Raw genomic sequence first — 21,247 nt, 5'->3', positions numbered from 1 at the left:
ATTTTATCCATGAGGATAAATAAAGTTGGACCCGAATGACTTATAGGAAGTTCATTCATAAAGCTTGATTATCCATAAGGTACTCATGTAAGGAGTGTTTTACATCGTGATACATGGAAGGGACGACCTAATTTTATAATGGTTTTACCGTCATGATTCGTGTGAAACATTTCTTATCTGAGTGGGAGGATTCCATAAGTGATTGGCCAAACTAAGGAACCTAATGCCATAAAGTCATGTGTCATAAAGGCCAAGTGGGAGAATGTAAAATTTTATCTCCATATATGGCCTATATGCCACATAAGGAAGTATTTATTAATAATTTAATAAATAAATAGTATATACGGTATTACGGTTAGGTAATTTAATTAATTAAATTACCGTAATGGAATCGATTAATTGATTTAAAATCAATTAATAATATTGTTTCCTTGATGGGAGGAACAATACGGTACTTACCATATTTGAGGGTCCCTGACCTAGCCTATAAATAAACAGCCTGTGTACACCATCAGTACGGCAATTCGGTAATAGGCATAGGTTAGAAGATCCCTCAAATAATATTTTCTTGTTCTTCAGATGGATCGTGGAGACGCTTGAGCAAACATGGCTAGAGGTAAGCCTAGATCCTGTTTATTCGTTTTCCGCTGCGCATGTTAGATTAAATAATATGTTGATTATTTCTAACACGCCAACCCCCCACTTTTTCCAACTGGATCTACAGTGAGTAAGCCATCGAATCCAAGAGAAACACGTAAACGCTGTATAGCTTTATTCTAAACTTTCATCTCCATCAGAAACAAAAGAGTGGCCTTCTTTTCCTTCACCATAAGGCAAAGGTCTCGAACTGTTTGAAGGTTGCCAAGCCCTCAATAGTTCCAAGATAAGATTATCATTGGGGATGGCGGGGCTGTCCAGCAGCCTCCGCCGATAATCCCATATCATTTTTAGTAGAAGTTTCATACCTCCTCTCCTTCTTTCTCTGCTTTGAATCCTCTTCCTCCAAATTCTATTCGGACCAGCCTCTCTTCTCTGGCAAAATCTGTGTAGGGACACCCTCCACCAACTCATGAGAGGAATCCCCTCTTTCCAGCTTCTTCCAAGTTCTAGCCCCCCCCCCCCCCCCCCCCCCCCCCAACTAGTTGGAACCCAGACCGCTGCTGAACCCAGAAGCTAAGATATGGTTGGAGTGCCATCAGCTGGTGTGTGCTCTGTTTTTTCTTCTGGGATTTTCGCCGACCCATTTGCATGAATAGTGGTCTTTCCACGTGTTTCCTCTTTCTCCATGGAATTGCCTTCATGGGCTTCATTTGAAGAAAGGTTTGATTTGGGCCTAAACATTAAGCCTCTTAGTGACAACTCACGCAAGCCCGACTCCTTATCAACTCGTCCATAAGTCTCCTTTTTTGAACCTCCCTTTCCAGCTCGCCCATTTGCCGTTACTTATGAATTCACGTTATCATCTTGGAGCCATTGTCCGTGAATCTTGCCTTCCGAGAATATTTTGTTTCCATCTTTGTGCATGCCTCCTTCCTTGATTCCCGGATGTGCATAATTGCGGGTGGGTGATTTTCCTTTCCTGGAACAACTTGCCTTTTCTTGTTTTTTGCCCACGTGTGCCCTATCATCGCCGCCCTTTCCCGAAGACCTAGGCTTGCCTTGGTTGGACTGATAGCCGTCAACGATTTCTGAAGCTTTGGCATAGTCATCAGCTTGAATCCACGAGCCCCATCCTGTAACTCCTTCTTTGTGGTTGGCTCTTTTTGGAAGTGGGATATGACAACCTTTAGGGCCATGTAGAATCCTACCACACTTGAAGCAGAAAGAGGGTAGTTTTTCATATTTGAAGGCAATCCACCATGTGTTACCAGCAAAAATCAGATCCCTACCTCGTTCCAATGGCTTATACAAGTCAATCGCCACCCTCAAACGTAAGTACCTACCCCATCCGACATCATCATCGGCTATGGCTACTTCTTCGACTTGGCCCAACGTTGCACCAATTTTGTCTCCTACACTTCCCTATCAAGGTATATATCTATCATTTATCAAGGTACAAGACCCCGGTGACTCTTCTGGAGCTGATGGTTGTGAAATTTTTTTGCTTTGTATATCCCTTTTGTGTCTACTTGTAATGCACAAATGTTTCATGGGCTTATTTGGTATATGTGGTAGCCTAGACCAGCCCTTTTATCTTGTTTAATATGGGCTTAACCGTAAAGGATGACTTTAATTGGTTTTCTTGTAATATTTGTATATTGTATTTAGGCAACTGCTTCAAGTCAAACTTGTTTTCTGACTTAAGGTTTAGGGGGGTCTTGTACCTCTATCCTTGTATTCACCTTCGGGTGCTTTCAACAATATATGGTAGCACATGCTATCTTGTTAATATATATATATATATATATTAAAAAAACAACAAAACAAAATAAAACAAAACAAAAACAAAAACAACAACAACATAAAGAGCTCCAGAAGACTCCACCAAATGCTTCTGGAAAGAGGTAAAACTACTTGTTGTGGTGGGGACGAATGTCCCTCCATAAAGTTTTGAAAATCTTTATAAAGTATATGTTTTTTATAAATTCGTTTTCCAAAACTAGATTTCTGTCCTCCTTTTATAAATCTGTCTCGATCTCCAAAATTATATTTTGTCCCCCCATTTTAAGTTTCTCTTTTAGTTTTTGGCCCTCTCTTCAATTCTAGCATGAAAAACCAAAAATATCCGCCATGTCCATTTAGTTTTCCTCTAACTCTAGTTCACTTCTAACCAGTAGAAACTCCAATTTAGTTTGGGACTCTAAACCAACTTTTTAGTCTGGGACTTAATTTGAGCTTTGCGTAGGGTCAACAACGTACATCTCAATTGTTGTTGGGTTTTTATTCTAAAATGTCACCAAAAGCCTACAAGAGTTTTGTTCATAGTTTACTATGAAATTAAATTTAAGACTTCTTTATTTTTATTTTATTGACACAACTTAACCTCATATGTGAACATGAATTGACACCCCTAGTCAAAATGGAACTTAGTGACAATCAGATTTCAGGTGTAAACTCAGAACACAAGATCACTACCTCAGCTCGAAACCCAAACATTTTTTTTTCCTTATAAAACAAATTAAAAACCAAAAAGACAACAAAAAAAAAAAAAAAAAAAAAAAGGAGAGAGAGAGAGAGAGAGAGAGAAGTAGGGTTAAATGCAATATTGGTGCAATGTTGATACTTGTGGATTGTACCATTATCAAATCGCCAACTCGATTATATTTCAAATTTTATCATATGTGGTATTTGTGGTTATCTTAGTATAAATTTGAGTACTTTCGTTAGTTCGTCTTTCGTCCACCTACTTAATGAAAATCCATGTCATGACCTATCAGAGTCTAATATGTGTCCCAAATGTCACATTAATTATCCTAATCACCAAAAAAAAATTAAAAAAGTATAAAGATATAAAACAAACAAAAAATAAAAATAAAAAGTATACATATCCCCTTCAAACTACCACTCAATTATCAATGTACCCCACAAACTACTAATTGTGTGAATGTCCCCCCTAAAATTATCAAAAACATGTCAATGTCCCTCCTAATACTAACAAAAAGACAAAAATGACCCTAAATTTTTTTAAATAAGACAAAAATGTCCTTATAAATTTGGAAAAGAAAAACTAAAAAACAAATTACAGAAATTAAAGAAAAAAAAAAAGAGAGAAAATTTTTTTAAAAAAAATGGGAAAAAGAAATATTTTTTTAAAAAAAAAATAAAAAAAATAAATGAAAATTATACAAACATTTTACAAAACAAAACAAATGAAAAACAAAAATGAAAAACCTGTTTTTAATTAAATTTTTTAAAAAAAAAAAAACGAAAAAGAATGATTTAAAAAAAAAAACTGAAAATTATAAAAACAATTTTTTTTTTATTTAAAAAAACGATTATATTTTTTAAAATATATTTTTTAGTTTATATTTTATTTTAATAATTTTATGAATGATATTTTTGTCATTAGGAGGACATTGATAGTATTTTGTAGTTTGAGCCTTTGAGGGGAGACTTTAACACAATTGGTAGTTTGGGGGGACTTTGAAAATGGGGTAGTAGTTTAAATGGATTATGTGTACTTTTTAAAAAATAAAAAATAAAAAGACCAATATTTACTTTTAGTGTGATCCTATTTAATATATCAAGATCAATATCCCAATAAATGTTCATCAATTCGAGATGTCAACAAAAGTATAAAGTATGTCCTTAAGGAGTAGCTTAATCGGCTAGAGACCACATCTCATGAAGCGGGGGTCACTAGTTCGAATCTCTCCTTTTGTGTAAATAAAAAATAAAAAATAAATAAAAAAACAAATTAACAAACAAAACAAAATTATAAAGCAATCATCAATGTGTTGTAAGGAAATGTCATTGTTAGTGAATGTAGTTATTTGTTTTCAAGAAAACTAAAAATAAAAATTGATGTTAAAAATAACATCCAAATAATAACATCGAGTTGTTGTTTCAGATCTATCCAATGAGAAATGATTAAAACACTCACACTACACAATAATGCTACAATACCAAGACATAATGGAGTGGGGTCCACACATGAACCCCACTCCATTATGCATTGATATTGTGTCATTGTTGTGTAGTGTGAGTGTAAGGATCACTCCCCCTATCCAATATTCGAGCAGGGTCTTTTCATTAACTTAAGGTCAAGCCCAACTCATGCCAACAAGCCCAATTCATGCCAACATGCCCAAACCATTGCCTTAAACAATTGGTCTTGTTCCTAATTGACTTGGGCCCAACAATTTGAATATTGCACATGTCGCGTGGCATACGAATATTATACATATGGAAATACTCCTTAAACTATCACCCCATGTTAATTTCCCTCCTTTCAAATTATTAATGGTGTCAATATCTCTCATAAACTACAACAAAAAAAACTGTCAATATTCCACCCATCAACAAAAATACCCTTTATAAAATTTTTTAAAAATATCTTAAAATTATATTAAAAAAATTTGAAAGTAAAATAAAATTACAAAAAAAAAAAAGAAAAAAAAAAAAGAAGCCTTCCCTTGGTTTTTATTTTTATTATTTTTTTCGTTTTTTATTTTTTATTTTTAATAATTTTCAGTTAGGTCGAACCACCCTCATTTTTTTTTTCACTTTAGATTTTCTTTTTTTGAATTTATAAGGATATTTTTGTCTTATTAAAAAAATTTTAAGGTCAAAAACTGTCAATATTACTCATTGACAAAAATTCCCTTCATAAAATTTTCAAAAAATATCTTAAAATTATATAAAAAAAATTAGAAAACTAAAATAAATTTTTTTTTTTTAAAAAAAAAAGAGCCATCCCTTCGTTTTTTTTATTATTTTTTTTTAATAATTTTCAGTTAGGCCGAATCACCCCCAGTTTTGTTTTTTTAAAAAAAAATAAAAAGAAAATCATTTTTTTTCATTTTAGTTTTCTTTTTTTTTTTTCGAATTTATAAGGATATTTTTGTCTTACTAAAAAAAAATTAAGGTTATTTTTCTCTTTTTGTTGGCATTGAGGAACATTGACATTTTTTAGTAATTTAATGAGGACATTGATACAATTAATAGTTTGAAAAAACATTAAAAATTGAGTGGTAGTTTTGGGGGTATGCATATATATATATATATCATAATCACAAGAGAGGATGCCTAAAATTGTGCCATGTGTCACTTTAAAATTAATAGGGTCCGTTTGGTAAAGACAATTAAAAACCTTATAAAAACAAGATTTCATAGAAAATCCTTTGATCATAAAAACATTAATGACCAAACCATAACATCAAAAGCATTTGTTACTGATCAAATGGTCAAATACCATAAAATCTTTGTTAAAACCCAACGGTATAACTATAATTTTTATTTTTTATTTTTTTAAAAAAAAAGATTTAAAGTTGATTTCTTTTTTCTTATTTTTCTCATAAAAACTCATCAATGTTTTAATGTCAAACATCAAAATATTTTTGAAAACAGTCAAAAAGAAAACCATGTTTGTAACATTACAACAATCTCCTACATGTTACAAACACTAGAATATAAGGAGATTGAGAGTATGCATCAATGTAATACCCGAAGCTTTTAACTGTATCTAAGATAAATAAGTAGGAACTTAATGAATCGTGATAGAGTTAAACTCTTTTAACCAAATTCACAAGTTAACCAAACTTATCATTCACATAACTTTCTTCGGAAAAAAAAAAAGGATTCACTACAAAAATCGCTGCAGTTTGACACGTGTCTACAGTACCCGTTACTGTAGACACGCGTCAAATTTGACACGTGTCACAAGTGACACGTGTCAAATTGTGCAAGCGTCAAAAATGGACACGCGTATGAAATACACGTGTCCAATTGGACACGTGTATTTTATACGCGTGTGCAAGTGGACACGAGTATAAAATACTCGTGTCAAACTGGACACGTGTCTTATTACACGTGTCCATTTGGACACGAGTATAAAATACTCGTGTCGAACTGGACATGTGTAATAAGACACGTGTCCAGTTTGACACGAGTATTTTATACTCGTGTCCACTTGCACACGTGTATTAAGACACGTGTCCAGTTTGACACGAGTATTTTATACTCGTGTCCACTTGCACACGTGTATTTTTACACGTGGCAAATTGGTATTTTTTGCCAAAATAAACATTAAAAAAAAAAATCAGTGTTGTATTAATTTTTTAAAATTAAAAAAAAAAAATTAAACTCATTATCTTATTAATCATACAAATCTTTGAAAATACGGTGTACATAACTTATACACATAAAATTAAGTTTGAAAAGTATATGCTATATGTAAATTTTATATTTGAAATTTATACTTTTTAGGTTCTTTATTTATATGTATATAGTATACTATATTGTACTATATACATAATTAACCAAATTTGGTGCTATATATCTAATTAAACCAAATAGTTCAAATTAGGGTTCAGTTTTGTACACCATCTACGTTTAGAAACAAAAAAAAAAAAATTTAAACATAACAAAGTTAAAAAACCTATAATTAATACTATATATATAGATATGCATGCATGTAAACGGTTTAGAAATTATATACAGTAACCTTTTTATTTATGGCTATATATAGTAATTGCAATTATTTTTAGAATTCTGCGCTACATAATGAATTAAATACTTATAGTTTAGTCCCTCATATAGTACATATATACATTTAGGGTTTATGGCTATATATAGTACATACCCTTAGGGTTAGGGTTTATAGCTATATATAGTATATACACTTAGGGCTAGGGTTTATACCTATATATAGTATATATACTTAGGATTATGGTTTATCGATATATATAGTATATACACTTACGGTTTGGGTTTTAGGGTTTATAGGTATATATAATATATACACTTAGGGCTATGAATTATAATTTAATTGATTTTACGTTTAATGAATAATAATGTCAATATATTTTTCACGTTTCATTATTGTACACTTTTAAATATATATATATATATATATATATATATATATATATATATATATATATATATATATATATATATATATATATATATATATATATATATATATATATTAAATCATGAGCAGTTCAAAATTAAATAAAACCGATATATATAGTATATACACTTAAACTTATGATTTATAGCTATATATAGTATACATACTTAGGGTTAGGGTTTATCGCTATATATAGTATATACACTTAGGGTTAGGGTTTATAGCTATATATAGTATATACTTAGGGTTAAGGTTTATCGCTATATATAGTATATACACTTAGGGTTAGGGTTTTATGTTGTATAGGTATATATAATATATACACTTAAAGCTATGGGTTATGATTTAATTGATTTTACATTTTATGAATAATAATGTCAATATATTTTTCATGTGTTATTATTGTATACTTTTAAATATATATATTAAATCACGAGGATTAGGGTTAGGGTTTATGACTATATACAATACGTACCATTAATTAGGATTGTAGTTTATAGCTATATATAGTCTATGCACTTAGGGTTAGAGTTTAATTTTATGGTTAGGTTTTAGTTTTTATTTTTTATTTAGCTATATGTACGGTATATACATTTCAGGCTGCATGGGTTTATATTTTTTTTTATGTGGTTAAATTATATATATATATATATATATTTTTATGCATGCAAATACATTTCGGGACGTGTATTTAAATACAAAATAATATATAGTACATATACTTAGGGTTATGGTAGTATAGTATATATACTTATACTTAGTGTCATGATTTAAATTTAGGGTTTATATTTAGTTTTAATTTATAGTTTATGTTTTAGTTTTAGGTCTTAGGGTTTAGCAATGTGTACATGCAGTACATGCAGTGCATACACGTTATGGGTTGCATGGGTTTATATAAAATATATATAATATATTAAATATATATATATAATATATTAAAAAAAAATAAAAAAAAATGACATTTGGAGACGTGCATTTACATACACGTCCCCAATTGGGCACGTGTACTACGTACACGTGTCCAATTGATTAGCCAGGTACTGCGCGGGAGTTCTCCCGCGCGCCACCTGGCCAATCTTAGGATATAAATTATATTTAAATTATATATTATTCAAATTATATACTTTTTAAATATATTTTAAATTTTAAATTTTATATTTAATATATATAAAAGAAATGGGTAGCTTCCAGAGGAAGCTACCCATTTCTTACGTAATTCTCTCTCTCTCTCTCTCCGTCGAGCTCTGGCCGGCGACGACAGCCCATTCCGGCGACCCTCCCTCTCTCTCGCTCTCCCTAGCTCTCTCACCTCCCGTTCCGGCCGGCCAGTACTGTCCGGTACCGGCCCTCTCTCTCTCTCTCTCTAGCTCTCTCTCTCTCTCAGCTCTCGCCACTGTCCCCCGCCACTGCACAGCCCTCGCGTCCGTTCAAGGTATTCCCTCCACTTCCGGCCTCTCACTCTCACTCATCTTCTCAATCTCTCTCTCTCTCTCTCTCTCTCTCTCTCTCTCTCTCTCTCTCTCTCTCTCTCGGTTTACAGTGCATATCTAACATTTTGAGCTTTAATTTTTTTATTTTTTTTTTTTTTCTGTCAAAAATTCCAGGTACACGTACAAGCTTGCACTACAAAAATCACTGTGAGTTATTTTTATTTTTGTTTTGAATTTTTTGCTATAAGTTTGTATATTTTATTAATTTTTTTTGTGATATTTGTATAATTTTTTTCATTGTCTAGTTTGTGGAAATATGGAATATATACTTGTAGATTTTTTATTACTGATTTTTTATTACTGAATCATTGTCTAGTTGGTGGAAATATGGAAAATATGGAATATGGAAATATGGAATTTATTGGTGATTATATTTAATTTTTTTTTAAAAAAAACTCTTGATGTGAGGATATTTGAGATATATTTTAGTGTGCTACTATGGATTTAATGTGCTATTGTGAATTTTGGTATTTTTATGAAGTGGCAAAAAGAAAAAATATCCGCTATCATCTTAATTTTATAAAAATATGATCGTGAGCAATAATGGCAAAGTAAAATTAAAATACAAAATTATAATCAACATATTGTGCTATGAATATATATAAATTGTGGGGAAAATAAATTGTGCTACTAATATATATAAATTGTGGTATTTTCGGGAAAAAAAAAACAAAAAAACAAATATTCCACTGTCCACCATTTACAATCATATTCGTAAAAAAAACCTTAAAACAAACGTCATAAATCATCAATTGCGACGAATTTGTTTTTTATCTTCCATTTTTAACGTTAACTATTCATGTGAAGAGACTACATATTTATAAGAAGAATTTGGTATCTTCGGATAAAAAAACTCAAAAAAAAAATACTAAAATTTCTCTCATATGCATATATAAACTTTATATCCTAAAATCATAACCATAAAACCAACACAATAATAAACCCTTAAATAAACTTTGAATCCTATACGTTCTAAAAAAAAACCCTTACCCTAAACCCTAAACCCTAAGCCCTACAAAAAAATCCTACACTTTCTAAAAAAACCTAAACTGCTAAACCCTAAACCCTAACAAACCCTAAACTCTTATAAAAAGAATAAAATAAAACCCTAAACCCTTTAAAAAAAATAAAAACTTACTACACTTTCGAAAAAAACAACGAAAACCCTAAACCCTAATCCTAAATCCTTACAAAAAAAGATTCCTACACTTTCTTAAAAAAAACTCTTAACCCTAAACCCTAAACCGTAACAAACCCTAAACCCTAAAACCCTAAACCCTAAACCCTAATCGCTTTAAACCAAAATAAAACCCTAAATCGTAAACCCTAAACCCTTAAAAAAAAAAAAATTTACCTAAAACCCTAAACCCTAAACCCTTAAAAAATAAAAACCTAAAACCCTAAACCCTAACCCTAGACCCTAGACCCTAACAAACCCTAAACCCTAAACCCTAAAAAAAAAAAAAACCTAAAACCCTAAACCCTAGACCCTAACAAACCCTAAACCCTAAACCATAAACCCTAAAACCCTAAACCCTAAACCCTAATCGCTTAAAAAAAAAAACCCTAAATCCTAAACCCTAAACCCTTGAAAAAAAAAATTTTACCTACAACCCTAAACCCTAATCGCTTAAAAAAAAAAAAACCTAAAACCCTAAACCCTAACCCTAGACCCTAGACCCTAACAAACCCAAACTTAAACTCTAAACCCTAAACCCTAAACCCTAAACCCTAACAAACCCTAAATCCTAAACCCTAAACCGTAACAAACCCTAAACCCTAAAACCCTAAACCCTAAACCCTAATCGCTTTAAACCAAAATAAAACCCTAAATCGTAAACCCTAAACCCTTAAAAAAAAAAAATTACCTAAAACCCTAAACCCTAAACCCTTAAAAAATAAAAACCTAAAACCCTAAACCCTAACCCTAGACCCTAGACCCTAACAAACCCTAAACCCTAAACCCTAAAAAAAAAAAAAACCTAAAACCCTAAACCCTAGACCCTAGACCCTAACAAACCCTAAACCCTAAACCATAAACCCTAAAACCCTAAACCCTAAACCCTAATCGCTTAAAAAAAAAAACCCTAAATCCTAAACCCTAAACCCTTGAAAAAAAAAATTTTACCTACAACCCTAAACCCTAATCGCTTAAAAAAAAAAAAACCTAAAACCCTAAACCCTAACCCTAGACCCTAGACCCTAACAAACCCTAACCGTAAACTCTAAACCCTAAACCCTAAACCCTAAACCCTAACAAACCCTAAATCCTAAACCCTAAACCCTAAAAAAAAAATAACCTACACTTTCTAAAAAAAATACCCTAACCCTAAACCCTAAAAAAAAATCCTACACTTTCTAGGAAAAAAATCCTAACCCTAAACCTTAAGCCCTAACTCCTAAACCCTAAACCTTAAAAACATTTTGACATACACTTTCTAAAAAAATACCCTAACCCTAAACCGAAAAAAAAAAAAAAAAATTCCTACACTTTCTAGGAAAAAAACCCTAACCCTAAACCTTAAACCCTAACACTAAACCCTTAAAAATAAAAAAACAAAATCCTACACTTTTAAAGAAACAAATAAAACCTAACCCTAAACCCTAACAAACCCTAACCCTAAACCCTTTAAAAGAATAAAAAAAATAAAAACACTTACACTTTCTAAAAAAAAACTAAAACCCTACATAAAATAATCCTACACTTTCAAAACAAACCATAACCCTAACCCTAAACCCTTAAAAATAAAAAATGAAATATATTTGTACACGTTTATACTGTAAGCCGTATGATTTGTCTTGTCCTCTTAACCCTATACAGATAAACATGGACAAGTCTTGGATGTCAACACCTAGGGGTACGACACGGTATAACGATGGGTGTAGGGCGTTTGTGGCATTTGCCGTTAGTAATTGTACTGCCGGCGATGGAAAAATTTACTGCCCATGCAAGTATTGTCGAAATAACCAGCGTCACACTCCTGAGTACGTTCTTGCCCACCTGACTGGAGGTCGGGGGATGAATCCGGGATACAATTTGTGGTATATGCACGGTGAGACTACGACTGGTTCCGCTATTCCTGGTCAGTGTTCGAGTCATCACAGTGGCACAGAGGCCGCTGACCGTAGCACTGAACATGGTGATCATGTCACAGAACAGGAGGGTGTCGCCGTGGAACAGGATGATAACATGCACGCCATGTTGCGTGACGCCTTCGGCGTGCACGATGTTCCTGAAGGGGTCAGTACTCTTCCGCAACAAGTTGATGAAGATACCTCGTGCGGGGACGCATTGAAGTACCAAGAGCTGTTAAAGACTGCCGAGAAGCCCCTTCACCCTGGTACGAAGCACAGTAAATTGAGTGCTACTGTACACATGTACAACTTGAAGTGCGTTGGAGGTATTAGTAACAAGATATTTTCAGACATTCTCGAATTCATCAATCAGTTGTTGCCTCCTTGCGATGAGGCATTGCCAGATAACACGTATGAGGCGAAAAAGTTCCTAAGTGGCATGGGTCTGGGGTATGAGAAGATTCCGGCGTGCCGTAATGACTGTATGTTATTCTGGAAAGACAATAAAGAATTAGATTCATGTACCGTATGTGGAGAGTCTAAGTGGAGGGCTGATACACATGTAGATGATGATGGTGAGATCATATCAGCGAGAAAAAAACGCCCGGTGAAGATCTTGAGGTGGTTTCCACTCATCCCACGGTTGCAGAGGTTATTCATGTCTGAGCATACTGCGCCCCATATGAGATGGCATGCAGAAGGCCGCACTAGGGATGGCGTATTGAGGCACCCGGCCGACGGTGAGGCATGGAGATCGTTTGACATTTTACACCCAGATTTTATGGCAGAGAGTAGGAACGTCCGGCTTGGTTTGACAGCAGATGGATTTAATCCATTTGGGAACATGAGCACATCCCACAGCACATGGCCCGTAATGCTTGTGCCGTACAATTTGCCACCTTGGATGTGCATGAAACAGTCGTCCTTCATCCTTTCCATGGTTATCCCTGGACCGAGCTCACCAGGTATGGATATTGATGTTTACCTTCAGCCATTGATTGATGAGTTGCTGGAACTTTGGAATGTAGGGGTACGAACATTCGATGCTTCAAAGAAGGAAAATTTTATTATGCGATCTCAGTTGATGTGGACGATAAACGACTTTCCAGCGTATGCAGATTTATCTGGTTGGCCTAACAGGGGTGCGAAGGCATGTCCTTGCTGTATGCAATCGACGCGTTCTATACGCTTAAAGAACGGATGCAAATTTTGCTATATGGGGCACAGGAGATATCTGCCGCCTGAACATCTGTGGCGGCTTAACAGGAGGACATTTGACGGTACTGAAGAATTTGACAGCGCCCCGATTGTGCCATGCGGATACGAGGTTCTCCAACAGTTGGACGGAGTTGCGTTTGGGGATGAGACCGCGGGTAAGAAGAAGAAACGGAAGAAGCGGAAGAAGGGTGCAGGGAGTTCCGATGTTATATGGAAGAAGAAAAGTATATTTTTCAGATTGCCGTATTGGGAAGACAATTTGCTTCGGCACAATCTTGATGTTATGCACATAGAGAAAAATGTCATGGACAATATACTTGGCACTATTTTGGATATAAAAGGGAAAACGAAGGACAACTTGGCAGCTCGGCTGGACTTGCAGGAAATGGGGTTGAGACCTAAGTTGCATCCGTTCACGGCCGCCAATGGTAAAACGTATATTCCCGCTGCCTGTCACACCATGACTAGAGAGGACAAAGAAAGTTTTCTGAAGGTTCTTCGAAATGTGAGGGTCCCGGACGGATACGCCTCGAACATTTCACGATGTGTTCGGCTGAAGGACCGTACAATTTCCGGGTTGAAGAGCCACGATAGCCACATACTGATGCAACAGCTTCTTCCAATTGCACTGCGTAAGTCATTGCCTGATAAAGTTGTTAGACCTCTTGTGGAGATTTCGGCATTTTTTAGAGGCATATGCTCAACAAAGCTATCACAAGAAGATATGGACCGACTGCAGGGTGACGTCTGTATCACTTTGTGCAAACTAGAACAGATATTCCCTCCAGGGTTTTTTACGAGCATGGTCCACTTGGTCGTGCATCTTGTGCGCGAGTGTAGACTCGGCGGACCCGTGCAGTATAGATGGATGTACCCGGCGGAGAGGTAAAATTCAGCGTAATATGTAAATATATAATTTGATTTAAATGTAACCATAATTGACGACAATTAAATTGTCGTGTATGTGTGTACACCAGGAGTCTGGGGCATTTCAAGTCTACTGTGCGCAATAAAGCGGCTCCTGAGGGGTGCATTGCGGAGGGGTACATAGCGACCGAGCTGGTAACGTTCTGTTCAAGGTATCTGAATAACGCACCAACATTCCACAACAGACCTCAGAGGAATCCTGATGGATCCAAGGGGGCGGGCACGCGTGTTACCCTGAACCGGTTGATAATGCACCAGATTCATCGTTATATTGTGTTCAACTCTGAAGAGTTTCACAATTTGCGGACGTAAGTAGTGTTTATATATTTAACAGAATTCGAATAACGCATCTAATTGATTTTACTACATAATTGTATACGCTGAATGTAGGATGCACAAAGACGCGCTTAGGCGATCATGCACTAGAGGTCGCATTACGGAGGCTCTTATTGAAGCAGAACATCATGAGCAGTTCTGCGAATGGTACCCTGCATATGTAAGGAAATAGTTGTAATTTTTAAGTTGGATAAAGTTATGCGGGTTCAATATAATTACCCAATACACGTGTTTAATATTTGTAATTATAACATAGGTCGATGGCCTTGACGATCAACGTAGGGAGGAATTGGGCCACAACTTGGTTATGCGTTGTAGAGGGCTGAAGGAGACAGCGGTCAAGTACAACAGGTACGTGGTAAATGGGAAATTGTTTCGCACGCTTGCCCATGATGTGGGAAGGAGGACTCAGAACAGCGGCGTATGTGTTCCTACCGTTGAAGGCGAAACGTACTACGGGCAGTTAACCGATATAGTTGAGGTCGAGTACTATGACAGGACTACGTACGTCCTATTTAAGTGCAATTGGGCAGACCCCACGATGGAAAGAGGATTCACAATAGACGAGTATGGCCTAGTGTTTGTCAACTTCAATCACCTCGTCCACAGGGGAGAACTGATTCAGGACGAGCGGTACGTGCTTACATCTCAAGTGGATCAAGTATTCTACGTCGAAGATGGAAGGAACCCAAATTGGGTTTGTGCGGTTAGGACCAAACCGCGCAACGTGTACGACGTTGGCCAGGGGGATGGGAGTAATGAGGATGGTACAACCTACCATGAGTGCGTACCGCTCGTACTAGCCACTGATGACCTACCTGATACGAATGATGAATTCGAGTACGACAGGCCCGACATTGATCCGATTGAAGCTCCTGTGATACAATGATTGATGTATTTCTTGTGAGTATAATTAGCTTGAACTCAACACACTTGACTGATATATAAATTGTTTGTACAATTCGCTTGAACTGAATAAGGGTTTCTATTATTTGCATAAATTTCGTTGTATAATTTGCATATTCATTAAAAATATATTACAAAAAATATTCTAATTAATTTGTCTACATTTATTCGCAGGTATTGATGGACCAGGGACGCCATCCTTATGCATATCGGGCACCTCGCCCACCCGTGCCCCCCATGACCACGCCCACTGATTCGACGCCAGTATATACTGCGGCGTGGCCACCCCACCCAGACGGGGCTTATAGACCATTGTTGCCGGGTATGGTGGCCGTGCCCACGTCAGATCACGGGCAGACCAGCACAGCTGGAGTTGGCAGCTCTCCATTGTCGGAGCTGCCGACATTATCTCAGTTAGGGTTCACCCAACCGGGTAACGCCTATCGATGGTGGGTGCAAGAGGGGGTGGGGTCACAGGGTTATGCGCCGTACTTTCCGTATACGTATAGTCGACCTATGACGTGTAACCCTGATAGTGAGACGCAGGATTGTAGATTTCCACTGTCACAGACCGGGGAGATGCAGATGCCGGCTGTGGGGTTGGGACAGATACCGGCACAGGCGGCGATGCAGGGCCAGATTTTGGGGCCGAGACAGATGCCAGCATCGGGGGCGAGTCAGGGCCCGGGGCATGTAGAGAGGCAGATGCCGTTACCTGGTGAGAGCCAGATGCCGCTTTCCGGTGAGAGTCAGATGCCGCTTTCCGGTGAGAGTCAGATGCCAGATGTGGGGGGGAGCCAGACTACCCATGAGGAGGACGTTGCGATGTTGGGTACCGATCAGTTGGCCCCCGGTAGCCCCCAGGGTATGGATTCAGATGATGATCAGCATCCTCCACCAGCCGGAGAGGTTGGCGAGGAGGTTGCAGGCGACCCAGCGACGCAGCACATAGGGACTGGGCAGATTCGGTTGATGGGTAAGTACATATGTAGACATCCTTAAAACTCATATTATGTTACCAAAATATTTTTTTTGGTTTGGAAAAAAATAACTATTTGATTACATTTTGTTTATATATGTGTGTGTGTGTTATTTAGTGTTAACCAATTAAATTAATGTTGAATATATTTTTTCATTAGGGTACAACCCAGACGGGACCATTTATTATGAGGTGATTGACGACCCAGCGAGAAACTGGGTGCTCCCGAGGGGGAAGAAGGTTGTATTGCAGTACAATGCTGCTATACAACCTGTAGGACGAGCCTGCAATCGTTTTCGGCGGGAAGTGGGCAAGATGATCAGGAGTGGGTCCTACATACACATGCGGGACGAATGGGCGAGGGTAAATAGGCAGATTAAGCAGGCAATGTGGAACGCACTGATGGTATGTTTATGAATATAATTTAATTATTTATTTGAATTAAACTTGAGCTTAATGTTTAGGTTGAAGTTTTTAAACCTATAATGCTTTGATTGAAATGTGCAGGAGGAGTTCTATCTACCTGTATCAGTTGACATGCGCAGGGCACAACAGGAGGCGTGGAATGATATTGGACGTAAGCACCGCTCGTGGAAGTCGAGGTTCAAAACCCAACTAGGAATTGGAGACGGTGACACGCCCGAGAGTATCCGTGCGAGAATGCCGGAGAAATTTTTTGAGCAGTATGATGCAGAAGATGTAGAATTCCTGCTGAGAGATTGGTGCAGAGAGCATAAAATCGTATGTAGGCCAAAAAATTGTCAACTATTTTTTAATAACAGTTCATTTAATTTTAGTTTTAATTTAAGTGTGTCAATTGTTACATGTTTACTTTCATGTTCAATGCGTAGGCAACCTCTGAACGGATGAAGAGGTTGCGGGAGCGGAATGACCTACCCCATTGTGCGGGATCTAAAAGTTATGCCAGATTTAATCACGAGGAGGTAATTAAATATATATGTTTATGTTTTTAATATTTGTTGGTAATTGTTTTTCTTTTTCTTTTTCTTTAAACTATTTTTATCGCTATCTGTTTGTTATATATGTCAACTGCATGACGACAGGCATGTACATCTGGCACGCCCCCCACTCGCGCCGCGTCGTTCGTGAAGACCCACACAAAGAAGGACGGCACTTTCCTGAACGACCGTACACGGGTCTTATGCGTATGCTACTGATTTAGTTTACTAATATTTTTAAATTATGTGTGATATGTCATTATTCAATATATGACTTTTTCATGTTGACGACGTACAGGAGAGGATGACGCAGAGTTTAGCCAGTGATCCAGCCGCCACGCAAAGCGTCTCCGCAGACACGGTGCGTTGGGCACCGAACGACGCTTACGAACAGGCGATTGGGAGGCCTGAGTATGCAGGGAGGGTTCGGCAGGTTGGCCCGAACGTCACACCTGTTCGAGGGACATGTTTTTCATATAGGCCTCGGTCACAGGGGGGACCATCTCAGGGGACGTCTCGGGATTGGGCCGAACAGTCTCGGAAGATGGAAGAGATGCAAGCGGAGCTACATGCTGAGCGAGCGAGGAATGACCGTTTGGAGCAGCGCGTGCAACAGTTCGACGGCATAGAGCAGCGCTTGCGAGAGATGGAGGTCTTCATGTCCTCCATGGCAGTACCAGCACCATGTGTTGGTAATCAGTCTTCTCCTGCACACGTAGGTAGTACGTCGTCCGTTGGTAGTGCATCTGCAGGTATGGTTTATATTGTGTATAGGACAAAATTAATTTCAATTTGTTTTCATTACCCCTTTAATTTTGCAAGTAATATTATATACTTTAATTGTCTATATTATTTGCAGGTAATTCGACAACGGTTGGTACGTTGTCGCCTGTTGGACGACAGCTGAGCCAGCACTCCACTGTCGCTACACCTTCGCCCGCTACACCATTCATTGCGCAGCAATCGCCGGTGGGCGAGAACACGCCTGGGACGGTACCTCGTGATTCGCAGAGACGCCTTTCAGATTTGTAGATATTTTGTGTAATTATTTTTTGTTCGTAAATATTTGCTTGTTAACGAATATGTTATTAATTATTTGTTTGTGTAGTATGATTTCGTGTTGGTTTTGGGTAAAATAAATGCTGCGTTATTTGTGGTCGAAAATTACAAAATTTGAAAAATTCAAAAAAAAATTTAATTAACCCAAATAAATTTTATAAAACAATAAAAAATTTATTTTTTTTTAAAAAAAAACTAAATTCAGTTTTTTATTTAATTAAAATTTTTATTTAATTTTTTAATTGTATTTTTAATTTAATTAAAAATACAATTAAATAATTAAATAAAAATTTTAATTAAATAAAAAACTGAATTTAGTTTTTTTTTTAATTAAAAACATTTTGACACGTGTATCGGAATACACGTGTCAAATTTGACACGCGTATTCCGATACACGTGTCAAAACATTTTGACACGCGTATTGGAATACGCGTGTCTAATTTGACACGTGTATTCCAATACACGTGTCAAAACATTTTGACACGTGTATCGGAATACACGTGTCAAATTTGACACGTGTATTCCAATACACGTGTCAAAACATTTTGACACGCGTATTGGAATACGCGTGTCAAATTTGACACGTGTATTCCGATACACGTGTCAAAATGTGCAGTTTGTAACATGCACATTTGACACGCGTAATACGCGTGTCAAAGTACACGTGTCTAAATGTTTGACACGTGTACGACACTGTACACGTGTCAAACTGCACGTGGCTATTTCATGCCATTTTTGTAGTGATTGTTCTATAGCGGGTCAGTGCCTTTTACATGCCATGCGCCCCTGGATTTCATGAGTGCTCTAGAGACTTACCAAAGTCTCATATGAAGCAGCACCATCTCCAAGCTCACATAGATAGCATCAATCAAGAGAGTTTAAAGAGAACACTCCATCCTAACATATAGGGACTATGGATCCATTAAGAGTTTTTAAATCATCCTTAGTTATTTCTTGTTTGGTGTTCCACTTGAAGAATTCAAGATTTTTGTCAGCTTCTTGTCGAGGAATGAATGGATCGAATTAGTTGATCATTGTTTTGTAGGTTTTTCGATTGTAAGAAGGATAGCGTACGTCTTTGAATGGATTAATGGTATATAGTCATCTCAAAGAGAAGGTGACCGTGATAGTTTGTCACTCGATCTATAATTAATGATAGGCAATATTTCAGTATCATGATCAGTACTTCATATACATATGTGTGTGTGGGTGCATGTTTCGAGTGTGTAAAACAATATCTTCAATTGGACCAATAATATTAGGGCAATAAAATTATCAGTCTCTAAAAGTTTAGACTTAATAATATTCTAATTTTTTTTCAATATTTGGAGTAGATCATTGAGAGATACGCTCACTTTATTCTTGCCAAACACTTTTGCTTTCTCTGCTGAACCACCTATGGGCCGGTTACTTTAATTAAGCTTTCTTTGTTTCTTACCTTGCATGCATTGTCGTTCAAAAGCTTGGTGTGTGTGCAATTAACTAACATCTGCAATGATCTTAACAAGTCTTATTACAACTGAAAATGCACCCAAACTGATATTTTTTTTTTTTTTTTCCAGTAAACTGGATGCACTCCCATCAACAGGGATACAACAAAACACCTGAAAGCAACTCAGCTAAGACAAAACAACATGAAAACTCAAATTAACCCAAACATGAATTCCCCAGTCCTCAATATATCTTGTTAAAGTTTTGTATATCAAATTAATATATATATATATATATGCTTCTTTTTTTCTTAAAACGAAAGACATTGACAGTTTTAAAATGCCATCAATCTCTTTCTCTCATTTAATGCATCTTTGGCTGTATCAAGGGAAAGGAAAAAGAAAGGGGTGGAAGAAAAAAAAGAAGAAGAGGGAACGTGCATATATAGCTTCTTCACCCATGTTGAACGTGATAATTGCGTAAGGACTTTTGTTTGTTAAAATGTTTTAAAGAGCGTTTTTTATTTTTGGTTTGAAATTTTGATGTATAATAAAGATGAAAGTAATTAAATTTTGTACGTACGTACGTTCAAAAATGTTTTGTGTCTGAATTATTTGTTGATAATTTTTATTTTTTATTTTTTAAAAAAATAATTTTAACATACCGAGACATCTTGTACGTTGCTCCCTCGATCGATCGAGCATCCAAGGATTCATGAAGATCGATGTTGGTCTTGGATGAAGATGAACATAAAGGTCGCGATCGAGACATGTCGTAGACTTGACCACAATTCATTATTGTCATACTCCGTGTGTTTTTCTGTTTTTGGATAGAGACGTTACAAAAAATTAAATCCCAAAAAAGATTAATTTGATTCCTTTGGTTAGTTACGTACCTGTAACGTGATCGAGCAAAAAAACAATTTATACCATTCATTTGAAAAGATGGGCTCTTCCTTTGATAATGCCTTTTAGGATAGATTTGTGCTTGTTTATAAGCAACCACTACAAAAAATAGGCAATTCACGAGGTTGCTACAGTAACTGAATCCATGTCACGTCGCTTAATTGCCATGTGGAAATGAAGGCCACGTTCGGAAATTTTTTAGCGACGTAATCCTTGTTCCACGTCTTCATTTCTAGACGTGGTTAAGTAGACACGTCCCCACATGGAGACATGTTATATTTTCCACGTCCTCGTAGGGTGACGTTCTACATATATATATATATATCAATTTTTTAAAATATATATATATAGTGACATGCAGAAACAACACTTGGGGAAAAAATGACGTGCTATGATCCAAAACCTGACTATTTCGAGATGTGTTGTATGTGAAATGTCGCTAAATA

General features: G+C 36.3%; 1 protein-coding gene across 1 annotated transcript; it reads left to right on the top strand.

The window, feature by feature from the left end:
- Positions 1-8,878: 8,878 nt before the first annotated feature.
- On the top strand, positions 8,879-18,561 carry LOC133870161 (uncharacterized). The gene is made up of 9 exons (XM_062307218.1): positions 8,879-8,948; positions 9,121-9,153; positions 15,643-16,444; positions 16,608-16,852; positions 16,955-17,188; positions 17,299-17,391; positions 17,512-17,613; positions 17,705-18,158; positions 18,266-18,561. The coding sequence occupies exons 3-9, from the start codon at positions 15,649-15,651 to the stop codon at positions 18,436-18,438; spliced, it is 2,097 nt and encodes a 698-aa protein (XP_062163202.1). The 5' UTR covers positions 8,879-8,948; positions 9,121-9,153; positions 15,643-15,648; the 3' UTR covers positions 18,439-18,561.
- Positions 18,562-21,247: the final 2,686 nt, after the last annotated feature.

Source organism: Alnus glutinosa, chromosome 6 (assembly GCF_958979055.1).
Source record: "Alnus glutinosa chromosome 6, dhAlnGlut1.1, whole genome shotgun sequence".
Classification (NCBI taxonomy): Eukaryota; Viridiplantae; Streptophyta; class Magnoliopsida; order Fagales; family Betulaceae; genus Alnus; species Alnus glutinosa.
The sequence above is the reverse complement of the archived record's forward strand: the minus strand, read 5'-3'. Positions and strand labels throughout refer to the sequence as shown.